The sequence below is a fragment of the Amblyomma americanum genome, chromosome 10 (genome assembly GCF_052857255.1).
Source record: "Amblyomma americanum isolate KBUSLIRL-KWMA chromosome 10, ASM5285725v1, whole genome shotgun sequence".
Classification (NCBI taxonomy): Eukaryota; Metazoa; Arthropoda; class Arachnida; order Ixodida; family Ixodidae; genus Amblyomma; species Amblyomma americanum.
This window is the reverse complement of record NC_135506.1, coordinates 124,983,368-125,010,772: the sequence shown is the minus strand read 5'-3', so window position 1 is coordinate 125,010,772 and position 27,405 is coordinate 124,983,368. Positions and strand designations below refer to the sequence as shown.

At 47.7% G+C, this 27,405-nt stretch overlaps 1 protein-coding gene across 1 annotated transcript in view; it reads right to left on the bottom strand.

Annotated features, from left to right (window-relative positions):
* The window catches only part of LOC144108690 (uncharacterized), a 344,153-nt gene that overhangs the window by 283,508 nt on the left and 33,240 nt on the right, over positions 1-27,405 (bottom strand). Inside the window, exon 2 of the mRNA XM_077641861.1 lies at positions 17,987-18,125. Within this exon, the coding sequence (XP_077497987.1) occupies positions 17,987-18,091 (105 nt within the window). The 5' untranslated portion in view covers positions 18,092-18,125. The remainder of the gene's footprint in view (positions 1-17,986; positions 18,126-27,405) is intronic.

The window sequence follows — 27,405 nt, the reverse complement described above, 5'->3', positions numbered from 1 at the left end:
GGAATATGCGTCTGTTGTTTGGAACGGCACTTGCCAGTCGAACTGTGAAAAAATCGACAGAGTTCAGCTAAAGTTTTTACGCATATTTCAACATCGGTTTTCTTGCAAAACTTCCAGCTCTCGTCCCAGGCGGAGTAACTCACTGCAGCTTCCTTCTCTTAGCTGCCGTCGCGTGAGGGCAGATATAATTTTCTTGTATAAACTTCTTCGTGGTCACATTCTATGCCCTCAGCTCCTAGCGCGTATCCTTTTGCGTGTACCGCGAAAGAGCATAAGGGAATTCAGACCATTCCAAGTTTCTGCGCTCCCGCACTCCCTCTCCCCTCTGGACAGAATGCAAAAGTTGTTTAATTCTCTTTGTCCTCACCTTGATATATTCGAAAATTCTCTCTCTTCTTTTATATTGGATGTCCGTGACGTTCCACTCTGAGCACTCTTTTTCTCATACATAACTTCCCCTTTCATGCATTTTGTCTTTACTACACTTGTGCGTTTGCACCGGTATTATATTGTTTTTTCTCTCCTTAATTGTACATCGCGTGTACTTGTTTTCATTAATATTATTTCTTTAATACTGTGTACTCACGCCTGATTGTCTGTAACGCGTTCACTAATTACATTTCTTATTGTGTATGATTGTATTTCTAGCTTGTATTTCAGAGATCTCTTATTCGTTCATATTAGTATTGGCTTTATTCTTGTTTGTATTTTGATATATGCTGTACTTAGCTGTTATCGGTCGTTCTTGTGTTCATTCTCTTTATTTATTGTTTTATTGGTTATTTATATGTCTGCTACCTGTTCTAGCTGTTTTCATTTACCGCTGTTCTCGCTGTTTTCTTGTTTTCACTTTTTTGCTTCATGCTTGCTGTCACGCCTAGTTTATGTCTTTTTTTCTATCGCCTTGACTGCTGCATTAACTCCCCTGAGTCTCTTCCTTTGTAGTGAAATATATGTACATTTTGTGCGTGTGAATGGTGTACCAGCACCAAGACCTTTGGGTTGTTCCTGGGCACCGAAAAATAAAGATTGATTGATTGATTGATTGATTATTATTATTATTATTATTATTATTATTATTATTATTATTAATATTATTATTATTATTATTATTATTATTATTATTATTATTATTATTATTATTATTATTATTATTATTATTATTATTATTATTATTATTATTATTATTATTATTATTATTATTATTATTATGATGATTATTATTATTATTATTATTATTATTATATTCAAAGCACGTCGTAATAAACAAGCGCAGGAAGGATTACAACTGGTTGACTGCAGGTATAATGCGGGCCATTTCCTATAGAGACATGCTCTGGAAACGGTGCAAGCATGCCTCAAAAAATAAACACCTACGTCTTCAGTACAAAACCGCACGAAATAGAGTAGTTGCCTTAATAAGATGCACGAAGCGCCAGTACTTTTTCGAAAAATTTCATCAGTCGTAAAAGGAATCACGCAAAAACATGGTCACTGATAAATTATCTTCGTGGCAAGAACGCTGCATACATTTCCCCAATCTCGTTTTTTCCAGGCGACTCGGTGGAGGTTGCAGATAAGTTCAATCAACTGTTTGCACTGGCTTTCCGAGAATGCATCTTCTTGCCAGGCCGTCCAATACACGCTTAAGGAATCTATTTCAGCGTCCGCTTTCCTACCTAGATTTTCAGAAAATGAACTTCACCAAATAATTTTCAGCTTTAAGCGCAATAAGCCTCCTGGAATCGACGGCTTATCTGCGTACCTGCTACAAAGGAACTTTGCAGCATTATCCAATATCCTGCTCTTCATGTTAAATGGTTTTCTTGATACCGGGCTTATCCCCAAGGAGCTTAAAACTGCGATTGTAAAGCCCTTTTATAAAGGAGGAAAATGGGATGACATCAAAAACTATCGGCCTATTTCAATCCTACCCATACTGTCTCATATTCATGAAAAATTCCTTTTGAAATCCATGTCGTCTTTCGTTGAGAAATTTTCAATTCTGTCGACTCGACAGTTTGATTTTGTGTCCGGTCGTGGTACGATAACCCTTCTAGAAGAGTTCTCTGATGAACTGTTTTCGGCTTTTGACCAAAATTTGTTTAGCGTTGCTTTATTCCTGGACATATCAAAAGCATTCAGGACAGTTCATCACGGGATCTTTTTACAAAAATTATATTCCAGCGGTTTTAGAGGGCCATTTTACGATGTCCTTAAAAGCTATCTCGCCGAACGATCACAAGTAGTTGTCTTAGACGAAATTAAAAACACAAGTGGTAAACTTCCACTGAAGGCCGGAGTTCCTCAGGGTTCTATCTTATCGCCTCTACTTTTCAATATATTTATTAATGATTTATCTAGGGTTGTTTCAAAATGTTTAATATTTCAATACGCTGACGACACTGTTCTGCTCTCAAAACATATTTCTTACAGCATGGCTGTCTCGAATCTCCAAGGTAATATACACAAAACAATGACTTGGTTCGCTGATAACCATTTAAAGGTTAACACTTCAAAAACCCAACTCGTTTGCTTTAGATCCCCTTTAAAATTAACCGCAATAAACGCGCCAGTTTTTCTAAACAGTCACAACTGCCATTCCTGTCGATGCGTGCCAACTACCTACGTGAACTCGGTAAAATACCTGGGAGTATTCTTCGACAGTGATATGTCGTGGCACACTCAGCTATCACATGTTTGCGATAAGCTCAGGAGCGCTGCATGGTTGTTTTTCAACATCAAGTCTCTCGTACCGTTTCCAGTAAAAAAAATGATAGCACATGCTTTGGTCTACAGCACCCTTCGATATGGGATTACCGTCTTTGCTTTTTGCCCTACGCGATGGCAAAACCGCATGGATTCTTTGTTAACGAACATACTGAGAAATCTAGCCTACAATTATCCCTCACTCAAAAATCATAACATCTTCTAAACGCTTGGCTTGCCTTGCTTCTGGTCTTTGTTTGTACAAATTGTGGTGCTACGGCATTTTTGGTTCAGTGATTTTAAAACGTGCTACACAGCCCCCCGAGGCCTTCGTAATAGTGTTCGCTATGTAGTGCCGCGATCCTCAACAAGATATGGTGAAGTTAGACGCTGTGTTAACGTGCCGAAAATTCTGAACGATTTGCTTGCCAAATGAGGCATTCTCGATTCAGTCAAAAAAGGCATTGAAAAAGATTATTTGTTCATTGTAACGCGGTTGTTTCAATACTTCTAAATAGTATTGGTCATCACCTCTGAAATATGTTCATCTTATCTTATGTGTATTGATTCTTGTCTCGTGATTTGCTCCTGGTTTGTGTTTAGCCTCTTAACTGTTAATACCCTTGCATTCACCCTGTTATGCGTCGAGTGAATATTCCACACTCGTCCGCTGATTTTGCCGGGCCAAGTCCTTCAAGCCATGGGTGGCTTTGACAGGCCCATTTCTTGTACTTTGAATTCTTTCGTGCAATAAAAATATTAATATTATTATTATTGTTATTATTATTATTATTATTATTATTATTATTACGCCTGTCGAAAATACAAATTCGGTTAAGTATCTCGGTATTCATTTCGATAGTGACATGTCGTGGCATAATCATGGTGCGCATGTTTGCTCCAAACTAAGATCTGTCGCATGTTTACTCTTTAACATTAAATGTTTGGTACCGTTTCAGACTAAAAAAGTGATAGTACATTCCCTTGCGTACAGCACCTTAAAGTAAGGTATAACGGTTTTCGCTTTCTGCTCCCAGCGTTGGCAGGACAGATTTGATAACCTCTTAAAAAATGCATTAAAAAGTGTGGCGTATAATCGCGTGACACCATCAAACAAAGACATTTTTCATGTTCTCGGTTTCCCGTCCTTTCAATCTTTATTCATTTCTACGGTTGTGCTGCGTCATTTCTGGACGGATGAATTCAAGCATCCGCATGTCTCCCCGCGACTGCTGCGCAAAGAAACGCGCTTCGTGGTACCATGCGTATCTACTAGATACGGAGCAGCAAGACGCTGCGTGTATGTCCCCAGGATATTTAATAATTTGTCAGACAATTAATTTTCTGTGGACTCTCGGTCTCAATTGAAGACTTTGGTACGCATGTTGTAATGCATATGTATGCTCTTATTTTCCTTTTGCTTGTCGCAGTTTGTAGTCATCATGCTTTTGTTTCGATGCCTGGAGACTTGATCTATGCTTATCACTCTTATTTTCTTTTCTTTGTTGGTTTTAAACATGTACATATATACCGTAACCACATCATCGCTTAGCTGACGATGCCGGGCCACGTCACGCACGCCACCATTGGCTTAGTAGCGTGGCTTTTTGGGCTTGTTGGTACATAGTTCCAATACACTGTAGCGCAGCAAAAGACGAGGACACAAGAGACGAGAGACGCGCTCGTGGTGTTCGTCTCTCGTCTCTTGTGTCCTCGTCTTTTGCTGCGCTACAGTGTATTGGAACATTGGCTTAGATGGGCCCGTTTTTTCTGTACTGATTTTTGGGTGCTTAATAAAGATCCCTAGGTGGCGCCGCCCTGTTTAGCTGGCTGCCTATCGAGCTCCGCTTTCACCTGCCCCTGGCCTAATCCAGGGCTTCGCCCGCCCCTGGATTTCCTCTCCATCGTTTCCGGAAGGCTTCCGAAGCACGTGGATACCATCGGCATCACGGCCCGCTGCCGGGCTGGCCCTTCAAGCGCCTCCAAAAGTCTGAAGCGGCGCGGCGCCTCGCTAACCCTAACGCGCCGCGCCTGCACCTCTGCAATGCAGCGTCTCACGAAGCCCCTGCAGCCCAGACCCACTGATGCCGACACCGCGGGGCCTACTCCAACCGCCCACGCCACCGCGCAAAATCCTGTCGCAACCAACCCTGTGAGCGACGCTGGGAGCTCCGGATCGACGGCCGCGGCGCAGCCGGCAGCGTTCGTCGTCGCCGCAGCGTCCACTGCTCGCCAACTCCACGCTCTAAGAGACGTCAACACCTTTGGGCCCATAGACGCGTCGCAGCCGCCTGCGTTCGTCGACGCCGCCGGTGCCGCCGCGCCTACACCAGCCACATTACCCGCTGACACCAAGACCTGCAGCCCGGCACCAGCATCGCAGATTGCGCCTCAGGCTGACGATTCGTCGGCAGACATGGACTTCATGGCGTCCCCGGTAGACGACACTCCATCCCCGGAAATCGGCTGGAGCACCATCGGTGCCAGCCGTAAGCCTGCTTCCGCCACCCGACCCCGCTCCGAGCTCATCACTGTTGGCATACAACTCCCTCCTGGTACCCTCAATCCCAAGCTGCCTCTCTACGACGTGCTCGCCGCAGTCACCTCCGCTGCACAACTTTCCTCCAAGACCAGTGCAGACATCACCCTTCAGGCTAAGCCAGCCCAAAGCCTTGTGTTTTTAAAAACTCATTCTCCTCTCACCGCCCACCTCCTACTTTCTATCACGCACCTTAACCTTCACGGTAAGCCTGTCAGCATCAAAACTTATTCCCCCCATCCTCCCATCTCATGCCTCGGCGTCATCCATAACGCTGGTGGCCACTTCACTCCTGATGAGCTCATGCATGATCTAGAATCTTTCAAAACAGATATTCTCGCTGCTCGCATGATGGGATCCACTCAATCAGTGCTCATAACGTTCGCTGGTACCGTCATCCCCCACTCTGTATATTTCAAACGCGTTGCCTTCCGGTGCCGTCCTCATAAACCTAAGCCTCCCACCTGCACCCGTTGTCTCACTCGGCCACCGCGCCCACCAATGCCCCCAGCACAGCGTTCCGGCAAAGTGCCGTCGCTGTGCTGCTCCTCTACCCGCTGACCCTTCCACTCATGTGTGTGCCCAGCCCTGGTGCGTTCATTGCCAGGTGAACACCCACCCCTCCCTCGACCCCACTTGCCTCTTCCTCCTTGCTAAACAACGCGAGTGTGCTAAAGCTGCATACCTCCGACGCCTAGCTTTGCGCCGGGCCACTCAACCCACCACCCCCTCCTCCTCCGCCTCCTCCTCTAATCATGAATATCCATCAGCTCCGATCACGTCACCACCACGCTCCTTCGCCGCCATAGTTAAAGGATCCTCGGTGCCAGCGTCCCTTTCTTCCACTACACCACTCTCTCCATCCTTGACTGACGCGAGCCGCTCCTTCGACCTCCGGCTCGCAATGCTGGAACGCCAGCAGTGAGAGCAGCAGCGCATTTCCCACGATCTACAACAGCAGATACATGCCTTGACTCAAACCCTCCAGACAACCACCTCCTCTCTTACCTCCCAGCTTAGCAAGCTAAATGAGCACCTTGCCACGTTCCCCACTCCCTCCTCCAGCGCCCAGGTCGCCCCTTTGGCTGACCTTGTCGAAATCACCACACAGGCACATCACACTCGCTTGGTTCAGCTGGAAACTTCGGTTCTCCAGATTCTTACCACCCTCCAAGCACAATCAAAGCAACTGGAATCTTTCACATCTATGCTCCAATCCGTCCATGAGTCACTGCCCCCGGCAAAAAAGAAGGAACGCGTACCATCGCGTTCCTCTCCACTCTTATAATGGCGTTTGGCGAGGACCTCGAAATTGTGCAGTGGAACTGCCGAAATCTTTGCCACAATAAGACCCCCCTCCACCAGTACCTACTCACCCGCCCCTCTCTGCCTCATTTTCTCCTTCTCCAGGAGACCCGGACGGCCCGCAATGTCCCTGGCTACCGCGCCTACCATGCCACTACGGCCACGCCACTTGCGTCTATTTGTGTACGCAGTGACGTGCTCGTAGAGCAAATTGGCATCCCCTCCACCCTCCTTAAATATTTAGTTTGTGTGGTTTATTACCACCCTTCTTCCCGCATCTCACTCGTCCTTTTGTCTTTTTACAACCCCCCTGTCACTTCCTCTTTATTCTCTGCTCTGGGCAAATTCCTTCACTCTCTTCCTTCTACCTCCCATCTCCTCTTTGGTGGTGACTTTAATGCCCCTCACACACTCTGGGGCTACCCACAAACCCTCAAACCCGGCCGCCTCCTGCATTGTCTGGCCCAGGAACGCCACCTCACCCTTCTTAATACTCCTGGCTCTCCTACTCGAGCGGGCATTGCCTCACAACGCCCCACGACACCCGACCTCACTTTCTCTCGGGGTTCACTTTCCTTTCACTGGCAGGTGACAGCCGAAACTCTTCTAAGTGACCACTTTCTCATCCATATCACCACCTCTCTTTCCCACATCCCTCGCTGTCATCCGGTTATTCACACTGACTGGCATGCTTTTCGCACTAATCTCGCCTCCGACTCCTTTCAATCCTACGACGACTGGACGTCGCGCATCTCCGCAGCGCTCACGTCCCGTAGCCGTCGCGTTCGCTCTCGTTACCCAATCCAGGACCCAGATCCCCACCTTATCCGTTTATGGCGTCGCCGTAAACGTCTTCAACGCTCCTTTCGCTCCCAACCACACAATGCCCAACTTTCCTCCCGGATCACTGCTCTGCGGGCTGAGATCGTCGCCCACTGCGCCTCCCTCGAGCACTCTCGTTGGAGTGCTCTTAGTGATGGCCTTGATTCTGCATTGCACTCGCGATCCGCATGGTCTCTCTTTAAATCCCTCCTTGGCAATAAGCCTGCCCTTGCTCCCACTCTAGCTAAAGTCCTCACTCAGGGGACTCCCTCCGAAGTTTTTGATCAACTCGCCTCTCTCTACCTCCCGCCCCCTCTGGCACCCTCCTACCCGGTGTACTCAGGTGGACCTAACCCCGATCTGGACCAATGCTTCACTCTCCGGGAGCTCGAATCTGCTCTGGCTGCTAATTCTACACGCTCGGCTCCCGGTGAGGATGCCATTACCTACACCACACTTCGTAACCTTCCTGACTGCGCCAAAGAATTCCTCCTTCAAACCTACAATGAGGCCTGGGAGAGCGGCTGCTTGCCGAGCTCCTGGACATCCTCCCTTATTTCTGATTCCAAAGCCGGGCAAACCTCCCTCTCTCTCTAACCTCCGCCCAATCTCCCTGACGTCGTGCGTTGGTAAGACCCTTGAGCGAATGGCTCTGACTCGCCTCTCTGATTTTCTTGAGGCACGGGAGTTCTTCCCCCATTCTCTAATTGGCTTCCGACGCCGCGTCTGTGCACAGGACATGTTTCTGATTCTCCAGCAAATGTTCCTGACCCCTACACTCACTCAAATTTACGCACTTGTGACTGTCGATGTTCGCAAGGCCTTTGACGGTGTTTGCCACGATCACATCCTTTCTCAACTCGCCTCTTTGGATTGTGGCTCCCGCATGTACTCCTAAATCCGCTCATTCCTCTCTAAATGTGTGGCTCGCTTTCGAGTAGATACCCACTTGTCTAACCCACACCACCTCACCCGTGGCACTCCTCAAGGTGCTGTTCTCTCTCCTACCCTTTTCAATCTCGCTATGGCCCCTCTCGCCTCTCAGCTAGCTGAAATTCCCGACCTGCATCATATATTTTACGCCGATGACATCACTCTCTGGTGTTCATCTGGCTCTCCCGGTCACGTACAGGACACCCTGCAACGTGGCCTAGATCTCATCGACTCCTTTCTCACCACCGCTGGCCTCTCTCCTGCTGCTGAGAAATCCGAGCTTCTCCTTCTCAACCATTCCTCCTACCAGCGCTCACACAACCACTTCGTCTCTCTCCACCTTTCTGGCTTTCCCATTCCTGTCGTCACACAGTGCAAAGTTCTTGGCTTCCCTTTGCATGCGGCTAAGAATGTGCAAGCCCTCCTCCGCGCTGTCACCACTTGCCATTCTGTAACTCACCTCCTGCAGCGCGTGGTCACTCGACGCTCAGGTCTCCACGAGGCTCACGCGTGCCGCGTTGCCCACGCGCTGGCCCTCAACAAAGTCTTGTACTTTGCACCCTACGCTTCCTTCAATCAGACTCAACTTAACGCTCTCGAGACTGCCCTTGTGGGCCTCTACAAGGCAGCTCTCAACCTCCCTATCACTACCTCTACCACTAAGCTCTTTGCCACAGGCCTCTTCCATCCTCTTCGTTCTCTTCTCAGTCTCCATCGTGACTCGCAACTTGCCCGGCTTTCCCTTACCCGTCAGGGTCAGTGGTTATTGACTCAAGCGGGTATCTCGCCCATTCCAATCTCCCCGTTTACCTCTCCTATTCCCACCCCCGCTCCCAATCTTCGTATCCTTCCCCTCCCGACCAACATGTCCCCCGTCCTGCACGCCGGACGTCGTCATGCGGCCGCGCAGCACCATTCCCCTCTCTTTGATACCCAGGGTGTAGCTTACACGGATGCCTCCTTCGTGGCTCCTCGAGGTTCCTGCGGCTACGCCCTGTACCATCCACACCTCCCTGCTCCTGAAACCCACACCAGCGGGCCGTATCTACACCCTCCAGACGCATTGTCCCTCGAGGTCCTCGCCATTGCGCATGCCCTCCAGTCATTTGCCCTCCTTCCCTCTCTCCAAGAGTACACAGTCTATTCAGACTCACAAGCCGCTATACACCACATACAGAAACGCACCCTGACCCCTTCTCTCCAACAGGAGGTCGAACGAGCGGTCTCCGCGCTGCAGCCTTCCATCGTTTTCCTCCGCTGGGTCCCTGGGCATTCAGGGATTGACGGCAATGAGCTGGCCCATCAGCTCGCCCGCGACACACTTTTCCGGGCACCGTTGATCCCCTGGCCCAAGCCCTCGGAGGACGGTGGGAGGCTCACCCTTCGCCGCACCATAAAAGAGGTCTACCTTGAGCTCCGCCTCGACAAACGCCTTTACCCTCCTCCTCATCCATCACTCACGGTGCCGGAGTCTCGCCTTCTTCGGCACATTCAGATGAATGCAGTTATCACCCCGTCCCGCCTCTTCCTCTATCGCTATCGATCGGACCCTTCCTGTCCCAACTGCCCCTGCATCTATGCGGACCTGGCCCATTGCCTCTTCTATTGCCCGGCTGCTCAGCAGCCGGGTTCCTTCCCCCCACCCTTTCTATCCATCACCACCTGGCTCGACTGTCTTGGCGCTGAAGGGGAAGAACAGCGGCTTCTGGTCGCCCAGGCGGTCGACATGCTCGGCCTATAAATTATGGTCGAATAAAAGTCTTTACTACTACTACTACTACTACTACTACTAAGATTATTATTATTATTATTATTATTATTATTATTATTATTATTATTATTATTATTATTATTATTATTATTATTATTATTATTATTATTATTATTATTATTATTATTATTATTATTATTATTATTATTTAAAGGTGCACGGTCTTCATATGGGTTCGTATGTGGATGCGTATGGGTCTGACACCCTCGGCACCTTTGCGCGGCGAATTTGAGGAAAATCATAGCATAGTACATACTAGTAATATTTTTGGTCGGGCCCGCAATTGTGGAAACTCAACCAAGGGCACTGATGCGTTTTGTAATTTTATAGCAATGGGTGCACCGAGGCCATGTTTCCGTTATGAGGGCTAATGATTTTTTTTCGCCTTAAATTTGTGTTGCAGCTCTGAATAACGCGGATGTCAGACGTTAAAATTTAGTGTCACTTGGCGCGAGTGCACTTACCCTCTCGAAGAGTCACTTTGGCGGGCTGCGCCCCAACTTTGAAGAAAAGTGACACCCGCGTAGAACATTCTTCCAGTAGTGTAATGCATACAGTTCACGTACTTTAAACTCCTTCCTTCGCCACTTTTGATGGACACGAGGTGTCTACTCTTCCGCGCATGGTGCTTCACGAAGCAAAGAAAGGACGAACTTCGAGGCGGTATTAAGTGGATTGCTAGCATGTTCTTAGCCCGCGCGCAAGCGCACTAGCCACTGCCTGAACACACTGCCTGAACGGACAACACGCTGCCTGGTATGTCAGCGCCACTGTGGCAAGAATTATGTGCTACGCTCAATTGTAATGCGTGACACCGTTGTTCACAGCCGACGACTGCACGTGTGCTCGGGCTGGATGATGCCGGTGTTCTCGCGAACTATTTTCCCGTAGGACAGGAACAGCGATTGCGTTTTAAACCCGACTCTATGGAGATAATTAGACTCCCTCCTGCCCAAGTGCGTACTACATCCAGTGTCACTAAAATAATTTGTGTGACGCTGCGTGAAAAAAAAACTAAACAGTTAGGGGCACAGCGGAACTGAGATAGAATGAAGTATTTTATGTAGACATACAGAACGCTGTCTCAGAATTGAGGAGCTCGACTGCTGTCGCAAAATAAAGTGCCGAAAATTAGCACACCCTACACGTGGCGCTGCATCAAAGATTGACAGCATTTTATATTAAGAAGTGATTGAAGAATGAAAAAAAAACATGTACAGAACATCCCGACGCAGCCGTCCTGTAGCTTCTAAGGCAGTAGCTCCCTTCTCGTGTCGACGCAAAAGAAGGGTTGGTGAGGCAGCCGTTTTTGCTGTAGAAATAGAAGCAATGCTTCAACGATTTCTCACGTGGTATGATCGTCATATTTGTACAGTATGGTCGCCCGGCTGAACCCAGGGGTGGCGTATTTGCACGGAAGTCGAAGTATGAGGAGATTTCTGCTCGGAATACGTTTCAAGGAGCGCTCGTGCTCGACTTAGGTGATCATTTAGGCATCTCACTTTTCGACCAAATTAACATCGCCCGCTGGCGATGTTCTGTGCGGGTTGTGCCGTCCTCATGTACTGCACGTATTTCGTGTCGCGGCAGGTCTCGCTGAGGTAACGCCATGACGTAAATGTAAATGTAAAACGTAAATGAGCAAAGACGTGAAAGATATTGCCAAGGCCCTCGAGGACCTGAAGCGAGAACTGAGGACAGATCTCAGGTCATTGAAAGAAAGTGTCAAAAACTGCAACGATACCTGTGATGGTGTCAATGAAATCATAAGTGAAATGAAAGAACTTAGAAAGGAAGTCCAAAGTCTTTCGCAGAAAAACGAAGAGCTGGAAGCTGAGAACTGCAGACTGAGTGAAAGGATAGATCAATTAGAACAGTGTCAGAGGATGAACAACTTGGAAATAAAAGGAGTGCCTGAGGAAGGTGACGTCGTTGATGTTGTGAGGAGGATCAGGAGTACTCTGAATAAGCCGATTGCTGATTCGGATATTGATATCTGCCATCGTGTGCCCACATCAAACTCTTGCAAAAAAAAACATTGTTGTCCGCTTTGTACAACGCACAAAACGGGACAAAATTCTGCAAAAAGCGAGAACGCAGAGAATGACTACAAACGATCTTGATTATGGTGGAGACGGCACACCCATCTGCGTGAACGAGCACCTGACCCGCTCAAACAAGATAATTCTGGGTGCTGCGATCGCGCAGAAAAAAGCAGCAGGATGGAAGTTCGTGTGGGTGGCTGGCGGGAAAATTTTTGCCCGCAAGGACGAACAGACCACAAGTCACAGAATTTGCAGCATTGCTGACATTGAGAAGATAATTGTATAGAAAAGATGTACAAGCTGTACAGTGCAAAACAGCTATAATGGAAGACATACCACAGGAATGCTACTATTATGAATGTGATCATTTCAATGAAAAACATAAAAAAGGCGAAGGAAAGTTTTCAGCAATTCATCTAAATATGAGAAGCCTTAAAAATAAGGTTCAAGATCTTGAAATGTTTCTGCATTCACCTAGCTTAAAATTTACCGTTATAGTGCTTACGGAAACTTGGCTAAGAGAAGAAAACGAACCTCCTTACCTTTAGGGTTACAAATGGGAAAGCATAAGTAGAAAAAACAAAAGAGGTGGCTGGATAGCCATTTACTTAATAGTTGATTTCCCGCACAAGGTATCAGGTAGCATGTGCAGAATGGATGAAAATGTCGAGAGCTGATCGGTAAAACTGCTTAACACCACTGTCTGCGCCGTGTACAGGCCACCTTCTGGCTGCGTATCTGAATTCATGTCGTTTCTTGAAACTTCACTTTGCTCTTTTAGCTCGGAGAATGCGCCGTTTATGATCCTTGGAGATATAAATATTGACACAATATCCGGTAACTTACACGCCAACACATTTCAAGACATTGTTCACCAGTACGCGTGCCACAATGTGATAACACTGCCCACTAGGGTCACCACTGACACAGCCACATCCCTTAACATCTGCGTCACAAACATAGATAGCGATGGTCTTTCCACTGGTGTAATCTTAAACGACATCAGCGATCACCTGCCCGTGTTCTGTCTAGCAAGCACATCCTATAAAAAACAGCATAATGATGAAGGAAACCTGTTGCTCCGCACGATAAACGAAACTGCGTTAAACATGTTCAGCTGCCTTATCTACCAAGAAAGCTGGCAGGCCGTCTACAATGAGCATAACCCAGCAACTGCGTACAAGATCTTCTTGGATAAATTCAAACAGTGCTACAATACAGCCTTCCCTCTGCGAAAGCAGAAAAAAAGAAATAAAAATGTTAGAAAGCCATGGATAACTGCAGACTTATACAAAAGAATACGTAAAAAGAATAAAATGTACTACAGTTTCATTAGCTCTCGAAATTGCGACATATTGAGAGAGTTTAAAAATACAGAAACAAGTTAAACTTCGATCTGAAAAAGGCAAGGGATGATTATTACGAAAGAAAATTTTGCAACGTTCAAAACGATCAATGTAGACTATGGATAACTGTGAACGATATAACTGGCCGAGGGCGAAAAACGCATATCGTGAATGAAATTATAATCGATAATACCAGTGTAGTTGGGAAAGTGCTTGTTGATGAAATGAATCGACACTTTGTTAGCACAGGGGCATATAACGGTCAAAACTCAGAAGTGGATTGTTTTACGACTACAGGGCAGATTGATTCCATTATGCTTACAACAGCGACGCCTACTGAAATTGAAACAATTATCATGGCCCTAGAAAACAAAGCTGCATTCGGGTAAGACGAAATAAAGGCCTTACCTGTGAAGTACGTCGCTGATCTTATTAGTCCTGTATTAACCCATATAATAAACAAGATGCTTACAGGTGGTGAATTCCCAGATGAGTTAAAAATAGCTAAGGTCACTGACAATAGTGAAAACAGCGCTAAAGAGGAAGCCGGAACTATCCTTGGTACGAGATAGACACTGTTGGATGTACAAGCCTCGAAGTCAAAAAGAGCTGTTGTCCTACGAGTCAGCTCACTCAAAGACAGTTAAACGAGCTATAGCCACATCCGGATTAGGATCTGCACTAACAAAATCAACATGCGAGCATTGCATGCAAGAGAGCTTCCAACTGCAGACCGCACGGTTACTGCAGGCAGGTTTTCCGCAGACTGTGATTTCGGCAGTGACTGAAACTCTGCTTCAAAAAGTTAAAGGCAAGGAGAAGAAAGTTACTCAGGAAAGCAATAGGAGGGTGAGGCCAGCCGTTATCCCGTATTCCCACCGGGTAGCACATAATTTGAAAAAGGTTGCGAATAAATATGAGATTCCCGTAGTCTTTTCTGCCCCTTGCAAGCTAGCTACGTTGTGTCACAGGATAAATAACGAAAAGCCGAGACAGCAAACCTGTGGCGTAAAGCATGCCAACATGTTCGTCAGGTGTAGGGAAGGGGTGATTTACCAGATACCGCTTACATGCGACAAAGTTTATATTGGACAGACTGGAAGGTGCTTGAACGAACGTTTAAGGGACCATGAGCGCTCACTTGAAAAAGGCACTGGCTCTAATCTAGCGGTTCATTGCAAGGAGTGTAAATGCATGCCTCGTTTACGCGAAACTGTAGTTCTTGATAGGAGTAGAGACAGTGTAGCCCGGGAATTGAAGGAAGCTTTCTTTATAAAAAGAAAGGGCTTGGAATGTGTCAGTGACGCGTCTAAATCCTTGTACGGAAGTGAACTTGCCTTTTTGGAACAACATTGCTAAAAAATTTTTTTATTGTTAACTACGCGTGTTTCAATCGCTGAGTGTCACTGTTGCATCGTTTTTTTTTTTTTGTTAAGGTCTGTGAATTTTTTACCCTTACGTTGCTACATTGTCAATTTTTATTCTTTCCACAATTCCATTTCTTCAGTTTTTATCGGTTTTGCCCTTACTATCTGCTATGGATGTTTTATTGGTTTTTATGGCTCTTTACACCTTGTGACATTAACTGTTTAAGTCAACATGTAGTTTTTGTTACCATCCCTTTGAGTTTCTGCGGACTTTAAGCCTTTTCATCCTGTTGTGGTTTTATCGCTATTATGGCTCTTTACACCATGTGACATTAACTGTGTATAGTCATTGAGTGTAGTTTCCTTTTTGTTACCACCCCTTTTGAGCTTCAGTTCACTGTTGGCTTTATCACCTTGTTTTGTTTTTTTATCGCTTTTTGGCTCTTTGCATCATGTGACGTTGACTGCATCTGACTATCTTTGCCACTGCCTTCCTATATATTGCGCGAGTTTCGCTCAATAAATTCAGTTGTCAGTCAGCGCTCTTTCCTGTCACTTCCTCGTTTCGCCTTCCGGCTTCCTCTTTAGCGCTGTTTTCACTATTGTCAGTATGGACCAACTAGCCCAGCAAAAAGTTCTGCTAGCTTAGGTCACCCCTGTTTACAAAGGTGGTGATGAGAAAAAGCTTACCAACTACAGGCCGATATCTGTTTTGCCGGTGTTCTCCAAGATATTTGAGCGTGTTGTTAATGATAGGCTTACGGCTTTTTTTCATAAACACGGAATAATCACGAAGTCCCAGTATGCCTTTCAAACGGATAAGTATGTAGAACTAGCTTTGATAAACATAGAGGACAAAATAATTGAAAACATTGAGAGCAAACTGATTACTCTGGGGATTTTCTTGGATTTGAAAAACGCATTCGACACTGTACAACACGACATCCTTCTTAAGAAGCTTGCTGCGTATGGTGTTCGAGGTGTAGCGAAGAATTTAATTATATATTACCTCTCAAATCGGTATCAGTATGTATGCGTCGACCATCTGGTATCACAAAAACTTAAAGTCGAATATGGCGTCCTTCATGGATCAATCTTAGGACCCCTCTTATTTTTTATATATATATATAAATAATATAACGTCAATACCAAACTCCCCTGAAATAATAATGTAGGCTGATGACACTAATATCTTCTTCACTGGCGCGACAAAAGAGGTCATAGAATCATCAGCTAACAGTAACCTCTTACACCTCTCCAGGTGGCTTAAAAGCAACCGGCTGAGTTTAAACACGAGCAAAACCAAATTTATATTTTTTAAGCCAGCAAATAAAAGATCCCTACTATGTTCATCTGAAATTTGAGGACACGTTACTGGAAGAAGTTACAGAGCAAACGTTCTTGGGCGTATGGTTTACAGAGGACCTAACATGGAATACTCATGTTAACAAATTAAAAAGTGAGCTATCTCGAGTTACTGGCTGCATGTATAGAATACAAAATATACTACCCACCTGATTGAAACAAGCAGTATATTACTCACTCTTCTAATAATAATAATAATAATAATAATTGTTTTTTGTGGAAAGGAAATGATGGCGCAGTATCTGTCTCATATATTGTTGGACACCTGAACCGCGCCGTAAGGGAAGCGATAAAGGAGGGAGTGAAAGAGGACAGGAAGAATTAGGTGCCGTAGTGGAGGGCTCCGGAGTAATTTCGACCACCTGGGGACCTTTAACGTGCACTGATATCGCACAGCACACGGGCGCCTAGCGTTTTTCCTCCATAAAAACGCAGCCGCCGCGGTCGGGTTCGAACCCGGGAACACCGGATCAGTAGTAGAGCGCCCTAACCACTGAGCCACCGCGGCGGGTCACTCTTCTATTCAAAACTCAGTTACGGCATTCTAGTATGGGGAACTACGACAGCTTCAAACTACAACAAACTAACCATTGCACAAAATAAAATATTGAGAACGTCTTAAAACTATGTGGGGGACAAATGAGGACTCCGAACAAAACCGCTCTTCATTAAATATAGCATGCTTAAAGCAGATCAAGTTTATTATTTCAAACTACTCCAGTGGATTTATAAAAATAGGCTGCATACAATACCTGTCGACAGTTGCACTTCATAACCAATACGTAGACCACACCATCTAAAGCCCGCCACAAGAACTAATTACGGAAGGCAAGCATTGAATTATCAAACGATTAATATTTTAAACAGTGATCAGTTTAACATACAATACACACAACCCTTCCACAAATTCAAAAAATACTGTAAAAAGCTATTAGTGGGGAGTGACATTGCATTTCCACTTTGTGTAACTTGATCTCATCCCTAATAACACATGTAACCTCAGTTATGTTGCATTATGTTGTGCTATTTCTATGTTATTATTTATGTTATTATCAATGTTATGTTATATTATGTTATGTTATTTCTCTAAGCGCTTGTAAAATATATTTGCCATTGTCTCAGCATTTACATTGCACATCTGTCTAAACCTTGTTCTTTTCTGAAATGTCTATATCTACTGATCTATTTACTTCATATGCTATTTATTTTCAGACCAGTGAATTCTATAATTTCCTTTTCTTTCTTGTCTTCTGATGTAAGTGAATTCTAATGTTACATAATATTTTATTCTTTACGTATCTTCTGCCTTTTAAAAATCATTTTCAAGCACAGGAAGGCTTTGAAGGCACACGTACTAAATAATGGAATTTTTTGTTGCTGTCTGTTGTGCGTTGAAGATATGTTTTTCAGATATCTATGTGAGTGATACGTCATGCTGCCTTGAACTGTGGGGGCGCAGAGGCTCTGTCAGGCATTTTGCCTTTGCCTCTGCCCCCTACACGGAGAGAATCCGTGAACCAATCAACATTCAATTCAATTCAATCTTTAAACGCAACAACCAACTGTTGCGGTAAATAATAGTTTGCACCGAACACCGGAAGCATAGCTTGGAAGTTACTGGTAAAAACACAAGCTTCTTGGAATGAGTGGAGGAAGTATTTGCCAAAATTGTAGCCAAAATGCACGTTAAACTACAAATTAAGAAAGGCCGTGGCAACCATTTATGCCTGCGGCCATTCCGTAGACGCCTGTGCACGAACGGAATAGAAGTGGTTGTGTCTCACCTGGTAAAATACGTGCTGGCCAAAGCGAAATCTCGCATCGTTTAGCTGCTCCAGCTGAGAGTTTGTCAATGCAGTGAGGTGCTCGTTGTGATGAGTGAGGGCCATGTCTAAACAATAGCTGCAGTGTTGCCGAAAATACCTGCGAGAATTCAACGATTAGGTGCACATCCGAAGGTTAGATTCTCCGAATTTCAACGGCGTATGAATGCACACCACTGCCCAGAGCTACTGCACCCGTCACACAGCGTTTTATGTATTCATTCTACTGCTTTGCTCCGGCGCAAGAAAAGCCAGAGAAAAATTGCGTACGGTAAGCAAAGCAGCTGCCACAACCAATGAACCTGGTTTCACTTTCTATGACTAAGAGCGCGTATATTCAGCTCATGGCTATCCTGAGGTGCATAAGCAATAATGTTTTTAACTGTAGAATGAATTCTACGTACCGCGTTCACGCTCAAGGATGAATAGAGACACGCAAAAGTCAAAGCAGAAATGTGTATCATAACATTATTCTTTAATTATTATGTTTGTAGCAGAAGTCATTATATATGCGTTTATCACTGGAAAATCCTCCTATAGACTTGTAGGAGTAATTCCCCAAGCTTCTTGTGTCGAACAACAGTATTTACGAAGAATGATCTGCCGAAACTTCAGTGTACACGAACGGGCGCGGCTACCAGGTTTAGAGAACCGCACGATCATAGGACCACACTAATATTAGCTTGTAGCGCCCCTCGCTTCGCGCTCTGCCCACAGGCCATAATTCGCTCCATGAGCGGCGCTCATCAGTAAACAAAAAGCTGTCACTTGGCATTACGGCGTGTGCCGGTCAAAAACTTTTCGAAGCCCAACACTGTTCTGGTTGGTTCTTAGTTAATATAGCACCACAGAACTTCGCAACTCGGCATTGAACACTCGCTGTTCCGCCTTTCCACCACAGGCGACGCTCACCAGGACACCCACCCTAGCGGCGATTCGTTGGCACTGATCCAGCCCGTCAACCTGCCTCATTTTAGGGCAACCACCCCAGTGCCTGGTCGTACAGGCCGAGGCGCAGTTGGGTCAGCGGTTCCAAGTTTCTACATTTCGTGCACTCCCGGCCTCCGGAATTTGCTGAGGAATCAGCGTACACCGGACACAATCCGCGCCTTCGACATGTTGAAGGCGGCTATCATTGTCCGCAAGCTTCAGTACGAGCGCAGCAGCCTCCAATAGCTCCTCACCACTAGAGAGTTTGGGGACCGCCTCCATTCGAAGCTCCTCCGCCGTATGCGCCAGCTGCTTGGAGCCACCACATCCCCGCATGCCAAGGTACTGCCTGAGTTGTCCCTTCCGCTCTTCCCTAAAAACATGGTCATCGTTCTCACGCCCCCGTGTGATGTGCCCCTGCCAAGCTGGCTGACCGAGTAGCGAGTTAGTCGCGGGCGCCCTGCCACAGCGCAGTTCGCGTTCCACCTGAAGCTACTAACACAACGTCCCAGCTTTTTCGCATTGAGTACCATTTTGATGGCCATGATGATTCATGACGAAAATGATGAGAACATGCAGCTCTACGCTTTCGTGCCCTTCCATGCCATCCACCGCTGTTCCGGTCCCACCGTCATTCCCCAAGACCTCCATGCTCTTGGAGGCGCCATCCATCTGAAATGCGGTAAGATATCTCGCCTTCGCCTGTGTCCTGGTACCACCTTGACTTCGGCAGCTGTGCTCGCAAGTACAGTGCATGCACCTGTGCTCCTCGCCGGGAAGGGCTCTGACTAGCCACTGATGGCGGTAAGTGGTACTGGTCGATCGACATGCCGCCTTTTCTACCGTGCTCAAGTCTCTGGCACTCGTTTTCTCATCATGACCGCCGTGCAGGTTATCGTCACCCCGGCCCTATCGCGGTCGCAACAAAGAGGCCTCCTCGCTGTAGTCGATTAACAGTTCCACCATCCGCTCATAAGGCCAGAGGTCATTTGCACTTGGGCGTAGAATGCGCTGCGTGTTTACGTGGATTTTTATTGCCGGCGACATCTCGCAAGCTGTTCGTGGCATTAGCGTCCTAAATTCCTTCAACTACGTGGCCCGCATCCACACTCATCGCCTTTTGCAACAGAGCACACAGGCCTCCATTAACGGTTTATTCTTCATCGCCTCGACGACGGGGCTGACAGTTTTAAGGTGCACACCAAATTGCCAGTGGCCAATCACCTGATCACCCACCACATATAACCTATAGACACTCGGTCTTTGCTCGCTTCCGCTCGCTGCGTGTCGAATGTTTCGCTACTGCTCGCAGCCATTTCGAGCGCTTCCTTGAATTCGACATCGAAAGCCATTCCTCAAGCAAGTGGCATCACACATGATGCCAAAGAAAGATTGAGGCGACTGGAGTACGTATGGTGGCTACAACACTTCTAACTCTTACACCATACCAGATCGGTATCTATTTCTTCACATCCAAGACTTAGAAATAAATTTCCCTGGTTGCAGAATTTTTTGTAACATTGGTGTAGAGAAATCTTACCATCAGATTGCTCTGGAGCCCGCAGACATTACAGAGGCAGCCACTACCACACCTTGCCGCTTCTTTCAATAAGTAAGGATGCTTTTTGAACTGTGTACCGCTGCACAGAGTTTCCACCGAACTATCAACTGTCACTCAAGAACTTCACTTCGCGCTTGGTTGCCTTGATGGTATTCTCGTCACAAAGTCGCTCGTATTCGAGTAGAAAACTCACCAGCCCGCCCTCTTTCACCGGACTGATGATTACGACTTCTTCATCAAACAAACCTAGTGCCCCTTCCTCGCCGCTACAATCAAGTTTTTAAAGCACCTTGTCAATCTTCCAGGCATCAGCTCTATCGAGGACATAGTCAGGGCAATTCAATTTTCCGCTGTTGACATCACCCAAAAAGCTTCAAGAATTGAGTGGTCTTTTGAACATTTCGTTACCATTTTCTTCGAAGCTGCATCCAGTGGCCGTACTTTCTGACAGACCTTCTGGCCATCAAATGTGATTCGGCTTACTACACTAGAGAAAACGAGCAGCACTTCTGCATTCGCTGTTGCAAGCGATCGCACACGTCACGGTGTTCGTACATCCCGTGCCTGTCGCCCCAAATCGTCTCATTACCGATCATGTCGCACATTATCGGACAAAAAGTTTGAAAATTGGAAAATTGTAAGACACTGTTAAATATTGAATGCAAAAGTCATTCTTTTGATATTGATACGTGGCGGCTAGAAGCAGCAGTAGAAAGAGCAGAGGTAACCTGCTACGCAAGGAACCGATGGCTTGGAGTAGACTCTCAGCACACAAGCGCGCACCTCAGCGTCGTCTTCATTACCAACCACTTCGTCGTCCTCCCAGCGTCCGTAGCATGACTCCCCCTCGCGGCAAAAGCACCGTCCCGGTGCGCACTACACAGGCCAGCTAGACGGCGAGTTGTAAGGTTTGAGGCGGGACACATGGACGATGTCGGTGCGGGGTGCAGCGGCCGGAGCTGGCGGATGTAGCGGGGTGATCTCGTACGTTACCGCGGTCACCGGACGTACGACCCGATAAGGGCCTGTATATCGGGGGAGCAGTTTTTCACACATGGCGGGAAGGGATCCAGAGTAACACAAGGGAGTCAGGAGAGTACGTGACTTCACGACGGCGACAGTCATGACGTCGTTTCTGATTGACTTGGGAGGCCGACAGCCGCTGGCGGGCGACAAGACGGGCAACGTCGGCGCGAGCGATGGCGTCCCGAGCGTAAGGACTCGTGGAGGCGGTGGCGGGCAGTACACTGTCGAAGGGCAGCAAAGGATCGCGGCCAAAGATAAGGTAAAAAGGGGAGAAACCAGCTGTATCGTGACGCGTAGAATTGTAGGCGAATGTAACAAATGGGAGGCTAATATCCCAGTCGCGGTGATGGTCGGAGACGTACATGGAAATCATGTAGGTAAGGGTACGGTTCAGACGTTCAGTGAGGCCGTTCGTCTGCGGATGGTAGGCCGTGGCGAATTCATGACGGACAGAGCAGGAGCGGAGGAGTTCGGCGACCACTTTGGAAAGAAAGCAGCGACCGCGATCGGTGAGCAGGTGACGGGGAGCACCGTGGTGGAGTATGACGTCGTGCAGGAGAAAGTCAGCGACATCAGTTGCGCAGCTGGTTGGGATCGCTCGAGTAATAGCGTAGCGCGTGGAGTAGTCCGTCGCGACCGCGATCCATTTGTTTCCCATAGCAGACACCGGAAAAGGGCCGAGCAGGTCGAGGCCGACACGGGAAAACGGGTCTACGGGGATGGGAATCGGCTGAAGGTGCCCGGGAGGGAGAACCGAGGGCGTCTTCCACCGTTGGCCCAGTTCGCAAGCGGCCACATAACGGCGGACAGAACAGTATAGACCGGGCCAAAAGAAGCGGCGGCGCACGCTGTCGTAGGTGCGGGAGACTCCAAGATGACCGGCCGTGGGAACGTCATGAAGCTGTTCAAGGACGCTGCTGCGCAGGTGTTGAGGGACCACGAGCGAGAGGTCAGCGCCGTCAGGCCGCATATTGCGCCGGTAGAGGACGTTCTCATGGAGCACAAACGGGGCGAGGGACGCATCAGAGCGGTTGGCAGTGAGGCGGTCGATGAGGGAACGTAGCGACGAATCCAAGCGCTGTTCTTGCGCAATGTTGCGGAAGGCCGAGATGGATAAGACGCAGGCGTCAGCCTCGCATTCGTTGGAGGAAGGCGGATCGACAGGGTAACGGGACAAGCAATCCGCATCCTGGTGCTAGCGTCCGGACTTGTGGACGACACAAAATGTGTACTCTTGAAGGCGAAGAGCCCAGCGCCTCAGCCGGACAGTAGGGTCTTTGAGCGAAGAAAGCCAGCATAAGGCGTGGTGATCCGTGATAACAGAGAAAGGGTGCCCAAACAAGTAAGGGCGGAATTTTGCAATAGCCCAAACCAGAGCGAGGCATTCCCGCTCGGTGATAGAATAGTTGCGCTCTGACACAAAAAGGAGACGGCTGGCGTACGCAATAACGCGAATCTTGTTGCGTTGCCGCTGAGCAAGTAGGGCACCAATGCCATGGCCGCAATATGGTAGCAATATGTACCAAAACCTCTCTTTTAAAGTGTGTTCATCCAAAGCATCGAGCAGTTAAGACTGCCAAAAACCAACGGAAAAAGCTTTTGGCGATAGCAAAACGTGATTAGAAAAAAATTCAAGATGGCCCTCGAATGATCTGCGGATATCTTGACGGTTATGGTTTATACGGGTTTAACGTCCCAAAGAAACTCAGACTATGAGAGACGCCGTAGTGAAGGGCTCCAGAAATTTCGACCACCTGGAGTTCTTTAACATGCACAGACATCGCACAGTACCCGGGCCTCTAGAATTTTGACTCCACCGAAATTCGACCGCCGCGGCCGGGATCGAACCGGCGTCTTTCGGGCAAGCAGCTGAGCGCCATAACCACTTAGCCACCGTGGCGGCATCTTGACGGTTGTAGTGAAATCTTACAATATATGAAAATATTGTGTTCATTAAAGGTTTCCTGTTCGAAAATGCTATTGCCCAGAATTGTTAGGTATGGCATTTCTGTTTGCTCGCCTAGAAGCATAGACCACAGGAAACTAAATACACCGCCGCGGTGGCTCAGTGGTTATGGCGCGCAGCTGCTGACCCGAAAGACGCGGGTTCGATCCCGGCCGCGGCTGTCTAATTTCGATGGAGGCAAACTTCTAGATGCCTATGTACTGTGCGATGTCAGTGCACGTTAAAGAACCCCAGGTGGTCAAAATTTCCGGAGCCCTTCACTACAGCGTGTCTCATAGCCTTAGTCCCTTTGAGAATTTAAACCCCTATAAACGAAAAAAAAACGAAACTAAGTACAGCAAATTCGGCCTAAAACGTCTCTCTTTATACCTCGCCATCAAACACTGTCACCCGTTTGGAGAGCCGTGATCAGTCACGGCGTCACGGGTAACAAGCCTTTGATGTTCCCTCCATTTTGATCACAGCACCACATTTCACATCAGATCCGCCAGCTGCGCTATATATCGGAGTTTACAGTGGGTCTCGGTCACATCCATGGAGCAGAAAACGCTGCCGTTGGTGCAGTCCTCCGCGTCGCTGGTATGGCGTCGTAACCACCTGTGGACAAGGAAGCACTGGCAGTAGCTCACTTCAAGGACTGCAGAGCCTCAACGACAGTCGTTCGCCGATTGTCTGCTTCGGTTTCTCTCCACATCTAAAAAGTGCGAGACAAACACATGTATCCCGCTCAGTTTCGCGCTGTCTCCCATCCATCACGCAATGTTAGGCACGAAATTCTGTTGCTCCTAATGACGGAGCACCGTGGTGACCTTGGAGCAGAAGAGTGAGAGAACCCGCCACCAAACCAAAGCGAGATTACGGAAGGCAAAAGAGAAGCGAGAACGTGTTTTCGAAACTAGACGGAATCTTTGTGAGGAGGAGGAAAGTATTTCTTAAGAGCACAAATACAGTATCGGCTCATATACCGATGGTTTCTCCTATACGAGAGCCCATTGGTCACCATCCTAATTCAGCCCCTTTTAAACAACGATTTCTGGTTGACGAGACTGTGGCTAAGAAGGGTGACCTCCCAGTGCTCATATGTGAACCTAAGCGGCGTAGGCGATGTCTGCGTGACGTGTGAGCGAAGTGAAAACACTGCTTTGTCGCGGGCTACGCGTCTCGTGATAAGGTGTCTCAATGTGGCGCAGTTTCCTTCGAGCCGTCGGCGGGAGCACATGTCGGCTGCAGACGTCTTGCGCTGTTCACGCAGCACAGGCCATCATGAAGGCCACAGACTCAGCGCCATTTCTTCGACGCGCGCCGACCACGGCGTCTGCTTTCCTATTAATCAAGGCGCGTCTAAGGGTAACACATTGCTGCCCCTCGGGCTTTGCAGTTTCACAGCAGTTCTTCGTGTGCGCCCCTGCCCAGCAGCGGTTTGCACAGCAAACTCTCCTCACCATCGTACAGATTAACCTTGTGCAGTGAGGGTGCACGTTATGTCCACTCCTTCAACGCCAGACTGCATTTCCAACAGCACGGTGATTTCCTCTGCACGCACCTCATGTGCCTGCTTCTTTCGCTTGAAGTCCTGCCATCGCGGCACTGACTCGAACGCCGGTGGCGGTGTTGAAAACATTTATTAGGCTATCCAAGCGAAAGGTGGTATGCTTGGATTAGCCAGTAATGGACCGGTCCTTACAAGCACTAGGTGGTGGTCACTACTTTGGGACCCCAATAGCCGTGGCTGTCGAGCGGTCGCGCCCGACTAAGGCTTGTTTGGCGTGTATGTTGTGGCAGCCGAGCAGGATCGCCTCGCAGTCCTCCCGAAACTTTCTTCTGCGTTTCCCTTGCGCGCCAGTTGTGTCCTTATTATTCCATTGCACACTCCGCCCTTGTTGTTGCTGTTGCCCTCTTCTCCTTCTCTTACCCGTACGTTAGACGCGCTTGTCTCCTACACCGCCTTAACGCAGAGTTTTCTACCGTTCGTCTCCTCGCGCGCTTCGTGCCCGCTTCCCCATCAACGCACTGTGCGGAGGTCGGCGCGTTTTGTTCTCGCGACGGGACTATTCTTGGGTAATGGCCACAGTTGATACTTAGCTGGGAGGTGCGGTGGAGTCTACATGGTAAGAGCGACAGCTCTGCAGGCTTCTTCACTGAAGGCGACCCTCGGAGCTGCCACCTCCTGCCGTTTTCGAATCCATCTTCGTATTACGCCGTCGCTTGCTCTGCCGTCCTCGTCATCCCGCTGCATGCGCAGTTCTACTCTTCTTGCCCGTCTGTGAGACTCGCTTACCACTTACAAGTTTAACCTGTGTGGTATACTCGTATCATGCATAAGCTCGGAACTTGTGTGCCCTTTCCCCTCGCAGGTATAAAACGAGCACGAATAAACACCACGTTGACGTTCTTGTGCGGAACTGGTCCCAACTGTCACTCTGCCGACACAGCTAACAATACGCGCCATGACGCGAATTCGGGATTTCGCTACATTCCGCTGCATGATGAAACATGAAAAATATGCACGTTTGCGACTCCTTTTGGTCGCTACCGATTCCTGAGGCTACCCTTCGGTGTAGTATCCGCCGTAGAAATGTTTCAAGAACTCCTAATGAAATACTGTAGACGCTGCCAGGCCAGGAGTAAGACTGTACCTTGATGATGTCATCGTGTGGGGGGGGGGGGGGGGGTCACAATACAGCAGCACGATGAGAGGCTGCGCGCGCTACTGCAAGCAGCACAGAGAGCTGGCCTAACATTGAATGCACAGAAATGCAGCTTTGGCGTGCGCAAGATTCTTTTTCTTGGCGATGTTATTGCGGAAAACAGCATACCCCACCCTGGAAAGCTCGTTGCTGAGTATGCCACCGCACGCCGGCAAGTGATGAGTGCGGCGTATGCTCGGCGTTACCTATAGGTAACGCCGAGCATTGCCGAGAATTTTGCAAAATATATTTTGCAAAATTCTTACCATCACTTACAGACCGAGCACGGCTTCGTCGAGGCTTGGTCAAGAAAGATCGCATATTTGAATGGACTGAAAACCACGCCAGTGAATGAAAACTGATTTGCGACAGTCTGAGCAAAGATCCTATACTGGCGACCTTCGATCCTAAAAGTATTACGAAAATAACATCCGATGCTCCTCCAACTGGAATAGGCGCCGCTCTTTGGCGACGTCACGAGGGGTGGTTGAAACCCATTGCTTACGCCTCACGCGTTCTAACCGAAGCGCAGCGAAGATACTCGCAAATAAAAAAAGTCTATGGCGGTCGCCTTCGGATCCGAAAAGTTCCGTCATTTTCTATATATACGGACGCAATGTTCGCTAGAAACAGACTATCGACCCCTAATCGCTATCTCGGAAAAGCCGATTAGAGAGATGCCGCCCAGATTGCAGCGATTTTTTCTTCGTTTGCTAAGATACCACTACAAGCTGTAATTTGTTCCAGGAAATAAGCGTTCTCGCTGACATGCCGTCTCGAGCGTCCGTCGAAAGACCTAGACGACGGCAACGCCTACTATGACGTGGAAGTTCACGCTATAAGTGTTCTTTCATCACATGTCAGCGAAGCAAGTTTGAATCATTTGGCAGAGGAAACTAATAAGGACGGCTACTTGAGACAAGTCGTCCACTGCTTGCGAAGCAATCGTCCAATCCTTCGAGCGCTAAAGCCCTTTGAAATTGAACTAGTTGTCGTCAAAGATGTGTTGCTTAAGGGATGCAAGGCCATATTACCGTCAAGCATGCGCCAGGAGATATTTCGAAGAATTCACGAAGGCCACCTTGGAATAGATAAATATAAATCTCGAGCGCTTAAGCTGCTGTTTTGACATCGCCTTAACGCGGACATTGAAGTCCTCATTAAGAGAGGCGCAGTTTGTCAGAAGTACGCATATCGAGAACAAAGTGAG